Below are 13,993 nucleotides of genomic sequence, written 5' to 3' on the forward strand. Positions count from 1 at the left end.
AATACATGCTGCATTAAGTATAAGCAGAATAAACAATTGCTTGCTAATATGGACTCCTGACCAATATATACAAGATATGAAAGATGACACAAGTAGCATATTTAAAAAAGAATGATTATGGGATACAGTGTCAGTGATTCACCCTGTTAATTTTAAGCTTATTAAACATATTTTCTTTTCTGTGACAAGCAAAAACAACCACGTAATCAACAACAAAGAAATGGATAGTACAAAATGCTAGCTTCCACTGGAAATGTAAATGCTTCCACTGGAAATATATAACTTAATCTTTAATATATCCCGCAGTGGGGCACTGCGGTTATGAAATTAAAAGCCCCTCCTGTTTTTGGAACCGCAGGAGCTTTCTAGTTTGCTGTTAGGTAGATTTTTGGTTCCTCTTTCCTGTCATGCTCTCTTTTTCTTCATGAATTCTTTTCTTTTTTCTGCCTTCTTGCTCATTCACCTGTATTTTTTCCAAAAATCTCTTCTCTTGCCGCTTGTCTCGCGATTCATGTATAGTTTAATCTGTTAGTGTTCTGATGTAAGTCCAGCAGTAGATAGGTTAAGCCTATTTTAACATACTGGAAACTGGTAATCTTCCAGTAGGTATTAATTTAGTTTTACTAAAGCCTGCTGGGACACAAGTAATGGGTTAGTGCATTTGTAAACAGGAATCGCTTGACAAGTGGCCCCCTTCATCCCCCCCTTCCTCGTCCTGATATGGCTCTGCGTAGTCGGCTGGACGTTAAGCAACAAATAAACAAAACAAATCTTTAATATACAGTTTTGATACTGGCGGCTCTGTTGATTAGTAATTAAGGTGAACAGACGCAATGCATTGATGTTTTTCTTGTTGATTTTTATTTACTTACTTTTTTTTTCAGCTGGAAAAATAGCATCTAGTGTAAAAAAAATGAAAATGAATTAAAAAAAAAAAGTTTTAATCATAACTGCCCATAGAAATCTTTTTGTAGTATGTATTGACGGATATTTTTACACTGATTGTTTACACTGTGTACCTGATCGAGTCTTAAAACTATTAAAGACTATTAAGCTCTGATCAGTGGTGATCAAGTACAATGTAAGTACAAAATTGCTCAAAATTTAAGTAAAGATGTGTAAGTGAATAATATTTACATGATTGTGATTATATTAAGCAAATCTATCATATGTCATAACACATTATTTAGTCCTGTTGTAGATGTTTAATTTCTGTGTTATATATACCAGTTAGTAAGGGAGCAAGAAATGTGTCAGATAATTCATGTGACAATACATTTCAGATGCAGACCTGTTAACCCCCCTAAATGAAAATCAGGAATGCAACTGGTACTTTTCAGTAATTTGAGGCATCTTTCAGTAATCTTTTGTATCAACAATAAACCAGCTCGAAAACGATTAAACAACACGTTTGAACGCGCGCTACCATGCAAAACAAGTACACAATTGATGATAACCATGGTTAACAGTATTGTACTACACACACACACAAACCCACAACAACACCTGATATATAATAATGCGAGTTAACAAAGACAAGTGTACTTTATCTAAAAAACACACAGTATTCAGGGGCGGAGCAAGAAAGCCAGACGGGGGGTGGGGGGGGGGGGTGTTACAACCTGGGGTCCAGGGCTTGGGGGGTCTGGGGGACGAAGCCCCCCAGTTAAACTAATGCTGCGTCTAACCTAGGGACACGTGCCGCGACGTGACTCGTGACTGACTAGCTTTGTTGTTGCACTGATCTCAATGAGTTCGATCACCAAAATACATGTGATTCGCTCTTCTTAGATTTCGCCAGACACCGCCACTTGACTTGATAGTATTTGCCGACATTTCTGTACAACTTTCGCTTTTTTGGTTGGCATTTCGTCCCCACAGAGATCGGCCTTACACTTCGGACCAATGTCGATCACAAAACCGCGCGGATTCCGACAAATACCTTGCTGCGCACATGCGCAGACAAGGCTGTTCCGGTCAGCCTTGAAATCACAGTCCTGGTGACTACCACAATTTCGACTTCGAATTTTCGCGCACGAAAAAGGTTCTCTCGACCAGAATTTCCGGAATTTTCGGTAGATTTCCGTAATACCGGAATTACGACCCCAAATCCGTAATAATTCCGGACAATCCGGGAGGGTAAACAGGTCTGCAGATGATAAGTTTCAGTATAAAAACCAGAAACTTAATTAATACATCTGCTATTTTGAAATATATATATTTTTTATAAACTTGTACATGTAGTTGTTTTGCTTGTCATGATACGGTAGCACAAGTGGAAAATAGTCATGTTTGGGAACTAAAATGCAGGGCGTTTTCATTCTTCTGTGACTCACGAACAGCATGGATTCAGGGATTTTTAGGCAGGTTATGTGGGCATGCATTTGTCATGCAGAATTCACAAAATTGCTGAATTAGCGGAACAGGTAAATTTGTTGCCGATTTTGCATAATTCGCAAAACACTCAATGCTGTTTCTATGAAATTGTCAGCAATTCCCAGAATCCTTGTAAATTCATAAAAACTTTGAACAAAAGTTTCCCAGGCACTAGTAACGTCTGCAAGTGTTATTTGTACCCATAGGTCAAAAAGCCTGAATTTCACCTTTTACCCACAAGGCACCGCTAGTGGGATTCGAACCTAGGTGGAACTTCCCTTATAGAAGGCGGAAGAACAATAAGTACTACGACTGAGTTAAGGTGCCTCATGTCTTAGCAAGCTTAACCGATGATGTTATTTTCCTACCATGGTTATGGGGTTTTAACCCAGGGATCAACATTTTGTTGCGGGGGAGCTAGGGTACCTTAATTAAATAGATTTTAAGGTTACAAAGAGGGTATCGAGTTAGTGGTTTCTTGATTGGTTTGTTCTGATCATAACATGTTCAAAGCATCGAAACCGCCTCATGCCCACCAACCCGGCCATTTGAACTCCATTGCTTTGAGGTTTGCTGGCTTTGCCAGTACGAAATGATTTGTATTTCCAGATACACAGTGCTATTATGATTAGAACCGGCAGCAAAGCAAGAAACCCGAGATACCGTAGATCATGTGTACTTTCACCCTTGTCCGTTGGGATTTCAGGCTCAATTTGATGAGCACAGGTATAGTTCAGATCAAGTTTGTGTTCAGTAGAACAGTTTTCAGCACCAGAGTCATATCGAATGTTTCGTTCAGTTCCATTCAAACATACGGCCAAACGACAGCGACAGTCAGTGTCATCGTAACCTGTTGGACAGTCAGGTTCATGCCCCTTCATGCATTGACAGAGGTCGTCTTGTGTTGTCCAACCGTGGCAGCGGAGCTGTTGCAATTTTTTTGGATTGCATACACTTTTAGGGTTTGTGCAGTAAGAATGGAAAATCTGGTTAGACTGTCTGTCTTTGGGTTCGAAATAGTTTTCGTCACACGGATGTTTGGTCATTTGTGGCGAACCATCGTGGTCATCGATTTTAATAAATGTGCCCTTTTCAACTGTGACTGGTGCCAGGCAGCAGATTTTCACCTCATGGCCAGAACTCAGACAGTGAAGCTTTGTTTCTTTATGAGTGCAGCAGATTTGAGATACATTATCATAGCTGTCGATTTCAGGTTTGGGACAGGTCAAGGCTGCATCGAAATACGCTTTGCAGGCATCAGGCATTGGCTGAGATGGAAAGGTTACAACGACAGCACCTGAGCGTGGAAGCATGAAAAACAAGATAACCACGAGAAGCTCAACCAGGAAAGTCATGCTGCTTCTCTGATTTTTCTTGCTGGTCGTTTGAGCTGGGGTCTTTTTGTATTGATTGCCTATCGGCATCTCTTTCTCACCTTCAGTTTTCAGTTCTGAAGTTGTAAACTTCTCATCATTGCCTGTAACCACATCTGTCTTGGACTGAGCTGAAAACCGACCTGCATGAATGGGAACGTCATGTTCGCTTTCGACGTGTTTCTCATCTTCATCGCAAGCTAGATCTGCACTTTCAAAATCTGTGTTGAACCCAATTCTTTGTGGTGTAATGTGGCTTTTGAGATGTGTCAGTTTTTCATTGAACTCAATATCGCCCTCTTCTTCGCATTGTTTTGAAGATCTTGTGAGTTCAGGACTCGAAATTTCAGGTGGAGGAACAAACAAGTTGTGATTTCGAAGCGTCAGGGAACTAAGGCTGTACGCACTGCTTGAACAAGGTGATGATTTCCATCCGAACATGGCTGCTGGTGATGGTATAGGGTTTACCAAAAGAAAGTGTGAATTATTGTCCTTTTAGCCACGGAGCACTAAGACGCAGACAGAGTGCGAAAAGAAGGCCAGAATGGTGGTGGGTGAACTAAAAATAACAAAACAGCTAGCAGTCCAAAATCGAAAAGTTGTGTATGATAAACACAATAGAAAACAAGGGCTTAACTTTATGATGAATCACTCGTTTTCCACAGGGAGAATTTAACCACAAAACAGACAAAAGATCCAATGCTAAAGAAATCAACACATAAAATTAAAATGTCTCACTCCATAAAGTTTTGCAGAGAAAACTGTTGGACAGTGGTCACTTTTGACACAAACAATGCAAAGACAATATGAAGATTAAAAGCACAACAAACGGTACAACAATTTGTTGTCAAAATGTTGTAATTGTATCGAGCAGCAGTGTTGACATTTGATATTGTCAGGGCTAACACCTTTCCTGTTCTCGCCGGAAATCCGGTTTTTGAACACTTTTAAAACTGGAAAATCTGGTTTCTTAAAGTAAAACTTTGTTCTTTGTCCCTACAAGATAATAAAAAAAAGCCTCAGCTTCTGGGGGGCGCTGCTTTTTTTTTGTGTTAGCCCTGTATTGTTCTTGAGATTTTCACAGTTCAAACACAGTTGAATACATCAGACAGCGCATATGCAGATTTTGATGATCGAGCCAGCAGTTGATCTGAAGCCTTTGGCTAGCTTCTGAATATTGTTGCGGTACTGCTATTGTTGTCTTGAGTCCAACTCACCAGAGAACTCAGTGTCTCTTGCTCAGTAAAGGTAGTTTCTTACCAGGACTTGTTCTTCTGCGGATGTAATTTTGTTTGGGCGAAGTCTGCACATTAGAGAAAATATATAATCAACCAAAGTGAGAGATAAAGAAAACATGATGAATAAGTGAAAAATATGTGTTCTGTGCAATTATGAGACATTAATTTAGGTTTAATTAAGGCCCTCATGGCAAAGCCATTAGGAGCACAGGAGACCGGGAAAAGCTCATTAGCTTTGCATAAACAACAAAATTTATAAAAAGGAGAGGGGAGGGGGAGGGTTAAGTAAAGGCTGACGGTTTGCTGCCAACAGCGAGAGCATGGCTGGGGACCTAGCTGTGTCGTCTTTGGTCAGGGCTGTGTTTGTATTCTCTCAAGACTTTGCTAGATATTAAACGTTATTTGTATGTTTGACCAAAATATGAGATTTTACACAGATCGAGACAGCCAATGTTCCTCCGAGACCGCAATAAGTATCGATCCTTTCTAGTTAGAATTCCTTTTAGTTTTTAGGTTTGCACGCAAACATGCACTATTTTGTAGTCTCGGCTGGCTGTCTAAATATGAATTTTTGTCGGACTCGCATGGCTGAAAGAAGTAAAAACCCATGTTCAATTGATACACTAAGCCTTTTACGCATTTGAATCATGGTTGATAATTCTTAGTACCTTTGTAATTGTATGAATCTGTTGAAATTGGTTGAGCTCTCAGTCAGTGTTGAGACAGGTGGTTGAATATCAGCATTTGAGGGTCAATGTCTGAAACAAAAGTAAAGGTAAACATTTGATTAAAATAAAAGCTGGTATCAGTGGAGAAGCAGCAGTATGAATGGTTCAAAACTTTACGTTTTCATAGCATTGCCAGGAGATAGATCAAACTGATGCAAAACCACAGATGTAAATGTATGAAGATGATCTCTGCATGTCTAATGAATGATACTCTTCAGTCAACAATACAGAAAGGGTGTACTCTGAGTATCTGTCTCTCTCTGTGTGTCTCTCGCTCTCTTTCACCCCCCTCTCTCTCTCTCTCTCTCTCTCTCTCTCTCTCTCTCTCTCTCTCTCTCTCTCTCTCTCTCTCTCTTTGTTTATCATTTATTTGACATTTGTATTAGAGCCTCCCGCGGGTTAGGGGGAAGAATTTACCCGATGCTCCCCAGCATGTCGTAAGAGGCGACTAACGGATTCTGTTTCTCCTTTTACCCTTGTTAAATGTTTCTTGTATAGAATATAGTCAATGTTTGTAAAGATTTTAGTCAAGCAGTATGTAAGAAATGTTAAGTCCTTTGTACTGGAAACTTGCATTCTCCCAGTAAGGTCATATATTGTACTACGTTGCAAGCCCCTGGAGCAATTTTTTGATTAGTGCTTTTGTGAACAAGAAACAATTAACAAGTGGCTCTATCCCATCTTCCCCCTTTCCCCATCGCGATATAACCTTGAACGGTTGAAAACGACGTTAAACACCAAATAAAGAAAGATTTGTATTAGAAGTAAGGACCGGTTGTAAGAAAAGGCGTCGCCTTAAACCTCTATCCTTGAAAAATAAAGTTCCATCATCATCATCTCTCTCTCTCTCACTCTCTCTCTCTCTCATATGTTCACACACACTCTTAACACATGCATGCAGTAAACATAAAAGTTGGTGTCAGTTTGTAAATTAATCTACCTCTGATAAGGAGAGACAGATTTATGACAAGAAGGGAGAATGAGGAAATGGCAGGGGGAGTAGTAAGGCTGATGTAATAGGAGGAAGAAGGGAAAAAAGCACATTATGACTATAATGAGAACTAACAAAATACAATAGAACCTCCCTTTAACAGCCCTTCCCCCCTCCTCACTGGATCCAAACATGAGCTATTAGCACACAAGTAACAGAAAGGTCACAGATTTAGACTACTTTTTCAACTACTCTATCATAAGGGCAATGAATAAATGACAGAATTGTCACGTTGAAGCTTGAAATGAGGCCAACAACAAAATACAGCCGGGGAATATTTAAGGCTCAGATGTGCATGTTATATTGATCATGCTCGGTCGGACTGGGACTTGTCATAGAGAGGTCTTTATTATCGTATGACAGAATTTAAAGAAAATTCCTCCAGGGAAACATTAAGTGGGTCAAAAGAATGTGTACAAGTGTAAACAATCATGGCACATTCACTCAGTTCAGCCATTGAAACTGTCGACCCACATTGCAAGAATGTCAGGTAGTACACTAGCCCCCTCACAGTCACAGGTAGGCAGCCCCAGGTATGCCGTACAGGTGACTCACAGTCATGCCTTGTACCCGCCAAAAGAAGTATACAATTTCATGTGCTTAAATATGTCATGGTGGAAGTGTCCTTACCTTAGCAAAGTATTGCCGTTGTCTTTGCACTAATCACACCACCAACACAAACTTATACTAGCTGCTTAAAGGTGTGTGAGTAAAAGTAGCCGACACTATACCACATGCCGACATGGAAGACAATCAAGCCAGATGTATGTGGAGTTATGGGACTTTCCATCAGAGGGAGCTCTTTGTTATTGTGTTGAAGATATGACTCCTCAGGAGAAAGATAGTGGGGGCAAGATGCGGTTTTGTAGCTCTTGAAAAAACAAATCACCTATAGGTTGTTGTATATGATCAGTCTATTTTTCTTAATGTGTAAGATCTGCCTGCTTAACTTTAGTCTCTATTGGGGGGGGGGGGGGGGGGGGAGGGATCATGTGGTGAACAGCTTAGTAAAGTAAAAAAACTAAAAAACTTTCCAGAGCGCATTGTTATTAGGGTGGCAGTGACTGAAATTGATTTGGGATGGGGCTGGAGAGGGTGTTTAGGGTTAACACATACATTATGTTTGTTTGTTGATTTATTTATGTTTGTTGAAAAGGAAAATAATTGAAAACAATTTACAAGAAAGAAGAAATTAACTTTAGAAGACTTCTTCTTCTTCTTCTGCGTTCGTGGGCTGAAACTCCCACGTACACTCGTGTTTTTTGCACGAGTGGAATTTTACGTGTATGACCGTTTTTTTACCCCGCCATTTAGGCAGCCATACGCCGTTTTCGGAGGAAGCATGCTGGGTATTTTTGTGTTTCTATAACCCACCGAACTCTGACATGGATTACAGGATCTTTTTCGTGCGCACTTGGTCTTGTGCTTGCGTGTACACACGGGGGTGTTCGGACACCGAGGAGAGTCTGCACACAAAGTTGACTCTGAGAAATAAATCTCTCGCTGAACGTGGGGATGAACTCACGCTGACAGCGGCCAACTGGATACAAATCCAGCACGCTACCGACTGAGCTACATCCCCGCCCCTACTTTAGAAGACTAAAACAATATTTTGCTTTTGATCGAGTGTTCTTAGCTTTCTGATCAGGATGAAAAGATAACTTTTTGTGCAGTGCATTCTTTCTTTGTGTTTGTAAACAGAACAGAAAGTAGAAGAAAAAAACACCAAAAAACAACTACTGTGTGAATGGGGCTGTGTTTCTTTCACATTAGTTTTTGAAGAAAAATAAATCAGAACTGAAAAATCCACTAGATTTATGTCCTCCGACGTAGTTCATGGTCTTTTACACTGCAGCGAAATAACATGCTGTCAATACACCTAACTAATTATGAACATAAAAAAAATTAGTTTTGACATCTACGGTACAAGCTTTATTATTGTTGAGGAATTGTTGAGGCCTTTCAAGAAATCTTCTAAAACCATGTATTCTTCCAGATTTAAGAAACCATCCTTACCGGCCATTCCCCTGCTAAAGAGATTTCCGTGAGAAAAGATATTGAAACAATTCTGTGATGGGTGCAGTGGCGGAGTGGATAAGACGCGGGCCTGGCCTCCCAAGCATAGGGGCGTGGGTTGGAATCTTGGCTGCGCCAGGAGGGTTAAGGGTGGAGATCTCCCAGGTCATGTTATGTGCAGACCTGGTGATGCCTCATCCCACTTCATGTGTACACGCAAGCACAAGACCAATTAGTGCGCACGCAAAACATCCTGTAATCCATGACGGAGTTTCGGTGCCCGGTTATAGAAACACAAAAATACCAAGCATGTATCCCCCAAAGCGTCGTATGGCTGCCTAAATGGCAGGGTAAAAACAGCCATACACGTAAAAAAAACCAAAAAAACAAGTTTACATGGGAGTTTTAGCCCATGAGCACAGAAGAAGAAACAATTCATAGAAGTTTGTGTCGAAACCTTGTTTTATCAGGGTTGCATCATTTGTGATAAATCATTTAAGATCTGCTGTGTACAGGAAGATAGTGGCAAGGCTTAGTGTATTTTTGATTGTAATTAAACATTTGATGGTTTTTTGTTTGTATGTGCAGGTGTTGATGACGACTACGATGAAGCGGTGGCGGACACTCGGCGCATTGAGGCACAGCTACACGATTACCTGGACAAACAGAAACAGCGACTGGGTTGCAAGGTGTGTTGACAACTCTTGTTAATGGACGTTTTTCTAGAAATAACTCTTTCCGGATTTTTAAGCAATTGTGCTAGAGTAAGAGCCAATTTTGCAGGGACACGCTTTTCAAAAAGAGGTGGAGTATTTACCATACTTCCCATCGGCTTTATCCTGCGATTGGCACGAATAACTAACTCTGATGTGTATATTAATTGTTATACAGCGTCCGCTCAGTATGATACCCTGTTGCTCCCAGGATATGCGCCGAAATGGCTGCGATCTGCTGGCCGATGTGAATGCGTGATGTATTGTGTAAAAAAATTCCTTCTCACATGGCATAAATAAATCCCTGCGCCTTGAATATGTGCGCGATATAAATTGCATAAAAAAATTAAAAAAATAAATACCTGCGCTTAGAACTGTACCCACGGAATACGCGCGATATAAGCCTCATATTGATTGATTGATTCTTTCAAAAAACTGAGTTCATAAGTTCCTCAGAATTCAGATTGGGTCACATCAGCCAGTTGCTAGAGTATGAGCCCTTTTAGTAGGGACATGCTTTTCAAAAAGAGGTTGAGTATTTACCACGCTTCCGATCGGCTTCATCTTGCGATCGGGACAGATAACTAACTCTGATGTGTATGTCATACAGCGTCCGCTCAATACGATAACCTTTTCTCTTGAAAAACGGTGTTCATAAGTTCTCGTAATTCAGATTCGGTCACATCAGCCAGGTGCTGCATGTTAACACTGCTAGATCTACTGGACAGACTGAGTGAAAAAGTAGATAAATACTAAACTCATAAATGTGTGAAACACTTATGATGCTTTTAACTCATGCAGCAGGGAGGGGCCTAGTTTATAACTTAGTGAACAAATCATTTCAAGTACATGGGCTTAATTGTGAAAGTTGGTTAAAAGAGTCCTCCCTTCCTTCATGTAAATCATCATGGAAGTGTTCAGGCTTTTACACCGAGTGAGATAGGAGCATCCTTCCACCTGAAGGCATACCAAAGATCTACGGTTTAATTACACATTCTGTATCTTATCTTACTTATAGCCTAGCCCCCTGGGGTTAGCATAGCTGCCAACCCTCCCGATTTTTTCGGGAATCTCCCGATGTTTGAAATCTGTCACGAAATCTGGAAATTTGTTCGATTTTCCCGGAAAGGAAATTTTCTGAAATCATTTGTGAAAGCACCCTCTTTTTGGGGGACGAACGTGGTGAAAAGATGCTCTGGTTAACCGAGACCAGCCAATTCAATGTGTGCATGTTTGGAGAATAAGTTCTGCTTCTTTCCGGTTTTGGACTTCTAAAAATGCCACCGAAAACGACAATAAAAAGATCAAAAACCAAGGGCTAAAGTGAGGTTTTTACCACAGTATCAGACGAACTATGACTTTATCGACAAGTCAGACAAAGGTGGACACAACCCCACCGGGGCCCTTTCGCGGCCCCCGGACCCCCACAGGAATTTCATAGTCATAAGGATGGCAGCCATGGGTTAGGCAGATTTCACCAAAAGATGTCCCAAGATGACGAAGATGTCTGCAGTTTGGCTGCCTTCTGTACAGAGTGAAAACTTTTTTCTGAATTCAGTCTCGAATGTGCACCAGTGGACGTGTCAAAGTTTAACCAGCTTAGTCAAACGCTGATGACCGATTGATATCTGACTAATACTTATTGACTCGTATTTCAGGCAATTGTGTACTGGGGAACAGCGAAGAACCGTTACCAGATGTACTGAGTGAGATTTTGTTTTTTAATTCAGTCCGGAACTTGCACCAATGGACAGTATCTACACACAAAATGTAACCGGCTCAGTCAAACACTGATAACTGACTGATTGATTGATTGACTTGTACTGATTGACTCATCTTTCAAAGGATTATGTACTGGGGAACAGCGAAGAACTGTTACCAGATGTACAGAGAGAACTTAAATAAAATAAAAAATCAGTTTGGAACTTACGTAGGTGTCAACTCTGAAAGTTTTACCAGCTCAGTCATACGCTGATTACTGATTGAATCATTGATTGACTTAAACTTATTGACTCGTATTTCAGGCGATTGTGTACTGGGGAACAGCAAAGAACCGTTACCAGATGTACAGAGTGAGAACTTTTAAAAAAGAACTTACGTCGGTGTCAACTCTGAAAATGTTACCAGCTTAGTCAAACACTGATTACTGACTGATTGATTGATTGAATGACTTACTGATTGACTCATCTTTCAGACGATTGTGTACTGGGGAACGGCGAAGAACCGCTTCCAGATGGAAATACCGGAGGCGGCGCTGAAACGAGTTCCGGAGGAGTACGAACTGATGTCGTCCAAAAAGGGGGCCAAGCGTTACCGCACTAAGGTCATTGACAACCTGCTGGCTGACCTTGTGGATGCGGAGGAGCGGAAGGACTCGGCTCTCAAGGACATCATGCGGAAGATCTTCCACAGCTTTGATGAAAGGTGCGATGTTGTGCTTGATTGTTTTCATAACAAATAAGTAAACAGATAACCTCTATCCCCAATTATTAAATGCATACTATAACCAATACCACAAGCTGGCACCCCCTTCCTATTATATGCTAAGAAGAAATGTATCGATTGGACATTGGATTTCCCTTCTTTGAGCCATGTGACGTCAGAGGCCTACAAAACTTCATATTTGGGCGTTTCAGGTTGACCGAAACTTCAAAGGAACTACAAAACACACGTCATGTGTTTGATTGCATGTGTGTGTGCTTGTTCAATCGTCAAAACAACAACAAAGTCAGTACATGACGTGTGTTTTGTAGTTGCTTTGACCTCTATCGAGGTCTCGGAGAACAATGACTGTCTCGATCTGTGTAAAATGTCATATTTTGGTCAAAAACGCAAATAACGTATAGGGTAAGAATGCTGTTGCTCCCAGATTAAATGCCTGATATTCATGTAATTTTTGTTTGGGATCCTAGCTACAAGCCGATATTCATGTAATTCTTGTTTGGGATCCTACAAGCCGATATTCATGTAATTCTTGTTTGGGATCCTACAAGCCCTCAATTTACAGTCCTTTCTGCCTTTGAAGACCTTGCTTTCTCATCTCAATCGTCCATATAATTTGCCTCTGTTTTGAGGATGTCATTTTGTGAGAATGTGTAAGTCTCAAAGTGGAGGAAGCACTGTACTGACCTTCATGTTGTATGTATACTCCTTGAACACACGAGGTGCAGCTTTTTTTTCAATGAGATATTAGGGCTTACAAACGGAGATGCTTTATTTTACGATCTTATAATATCAATAACAGCTCATTATATATTATATTAAGTATACATTATATATCTATGTTATACAAAATATATTGAGGTCTTAAAAGGGGGGTTCCACTGTATCAACCGACATGGTTACGTGAACTCTGTCGTATCCATCCATTTCTGTATCAGTAACTTTTACCTCTGTACATCAATTCGTCTTTTCTATGAGAACTGGAAGTTAACCTAAAAATGGTTTCCATCAGTGATGTACCGTACTTTCCGGGTCATAAGGCGCGACTTTTTTCCTCAAGTTCGACCCCTGCGTCTTGTATAACGAAGCGCCTAATCCGTGTATGAAAGAAAAAAATCAAAGAGACCGCTTGAGTACCAGTCAAACAACTTGTGATAATGCATGTTTCAGCTACTAGGTACTGCCCTGGCCAAGTTTCCTCGAGCTCTCAAGCCACCCAGCTATCACAATGGACCTGCCTTTGATCTGGCCCCACACACAGAGCACACATATTTCCACTCTGTTAAACTCGGTCACTGACCGGTCACTGACCCCGCTGCAGGAAGTGTTTCCTCTCTCAGATATGACAGGGGAACCACCTCTCATGGCAAAAACTGGGTCCTTGACCCCTGGGAAGAAGGTCGTGTCTATAAACAAGGCCACCCAGCTATCACAATGCCTTTGATCTCGCCGCACACACATTTCCACTCTGTTAAACTCGGTCACTGACCGGTCACTGACCCCGGTGCAGGAAGTGTTTCCTCTCTCAGATATGACAGGGGAACCACCTCTCATGGCAAAAACTGGGTCATTGACCCCTAGGAAGATGGTCGTGTCTATAAACAATGGACCTGCCTTTGATCTCGCCGGCTTATTTTCATTCTTCCACGTTTGTTACCGGTATACTTTTTCAATTTTGGTGCGCCCTATCGGCCCCCTGCGCCCAATGGGTGACTGGATTACAATTTTTTTTTAAAAGAAGGGGGTGCGTCTTGTATAATGAAGCGCCTTGTCACCCGGAAAGTACGGTACATACCTGTATCTCACTGATGCAGGTACAAGAAGTGGAACCAGGCGGTAGCGTGTCTGTCTGTGTTGGACGTTCTGCTGTCCCTGGCTCGTTACAGTCGCTGCAGTGACGGCCTCATGTGTCGGCCACAGCTAACACTCCCTGAAGATGACACCACGGTAATAAGAAGATGTTATGTTGAGAGATGCCGTGTTGTGGGTGTTGCATCAATTAGTTTATTTCTTATTCATCGATTAATCAATCATGAAGTTAAATCTTTCGCTGCCTGCAGGACATCAGCTGACGTCCGGTGTAAACTGCTTCACCGACAACAAACCTTTTAGTAAA

General features: G+C 41.2%; 1 protein-coding gene and 1 long non-coding RNA gene across 4 annotated transcripts in view; one reads left to right on the top strand and one right to left on the bottom strand.

Annotated features, from left to right (window-relative positions):
• LOC138979898 (DNA mismatch repair protein Msh6-like) overlaps positions 1–13,993 on the top strand; it is a 62,561-nt gene that overhangs the window by 34,408 nt on the left and 14,160 nt on the right. For all 3 annotated transcript variants that reach the window (XM_070352661.1, XM_070352662.1, XM_070352664.1), the window contains exons 24-26: positions 9,311–9,411; positions 11,630–11,859; positions 13,692–13,824. In XM_070352661.1, coding sequence (XP_070208762.1) covers positions 9,311–9,411; positions 11,630–11,859; positions 13,692–13,824 — 464 coding nt within the window. The remainder of the gene's footprint in view (positions 1–9,310; positions 9,412–11,629; positions 11,860–13,691; positions 13,825–13,993) is intronic.
• On the bottom strand, positions 775–7,448 carry LOC138979890 (uncharacterized). Its single transcript, XR_011460169.1, has 3 exons — positions 7,337–7,448; positions 5,656–5,745; positions 775–5,052 (listed from the first exon to the last, which is right to left on the bottom strand). It is a non-coding gene; the product is annotated as an uncharacterized lncRNA (long non-coding RNA).

The sequence above is a fragment of the Littorina saxatilis genome, linkage group LG11 (genome assembly GCF_037325665.1).
Source record: "Littorina saxatilis isolate snail1 linkage group LG11, US_GU_Lsax_2.0, whole genome shotgun sequence".
NCBI lineage: Eukaryota > Metazoa > Mollusca > Gastropoda > Littorinimorpha > Littorinidae > Littorina > Littorina saxatilis.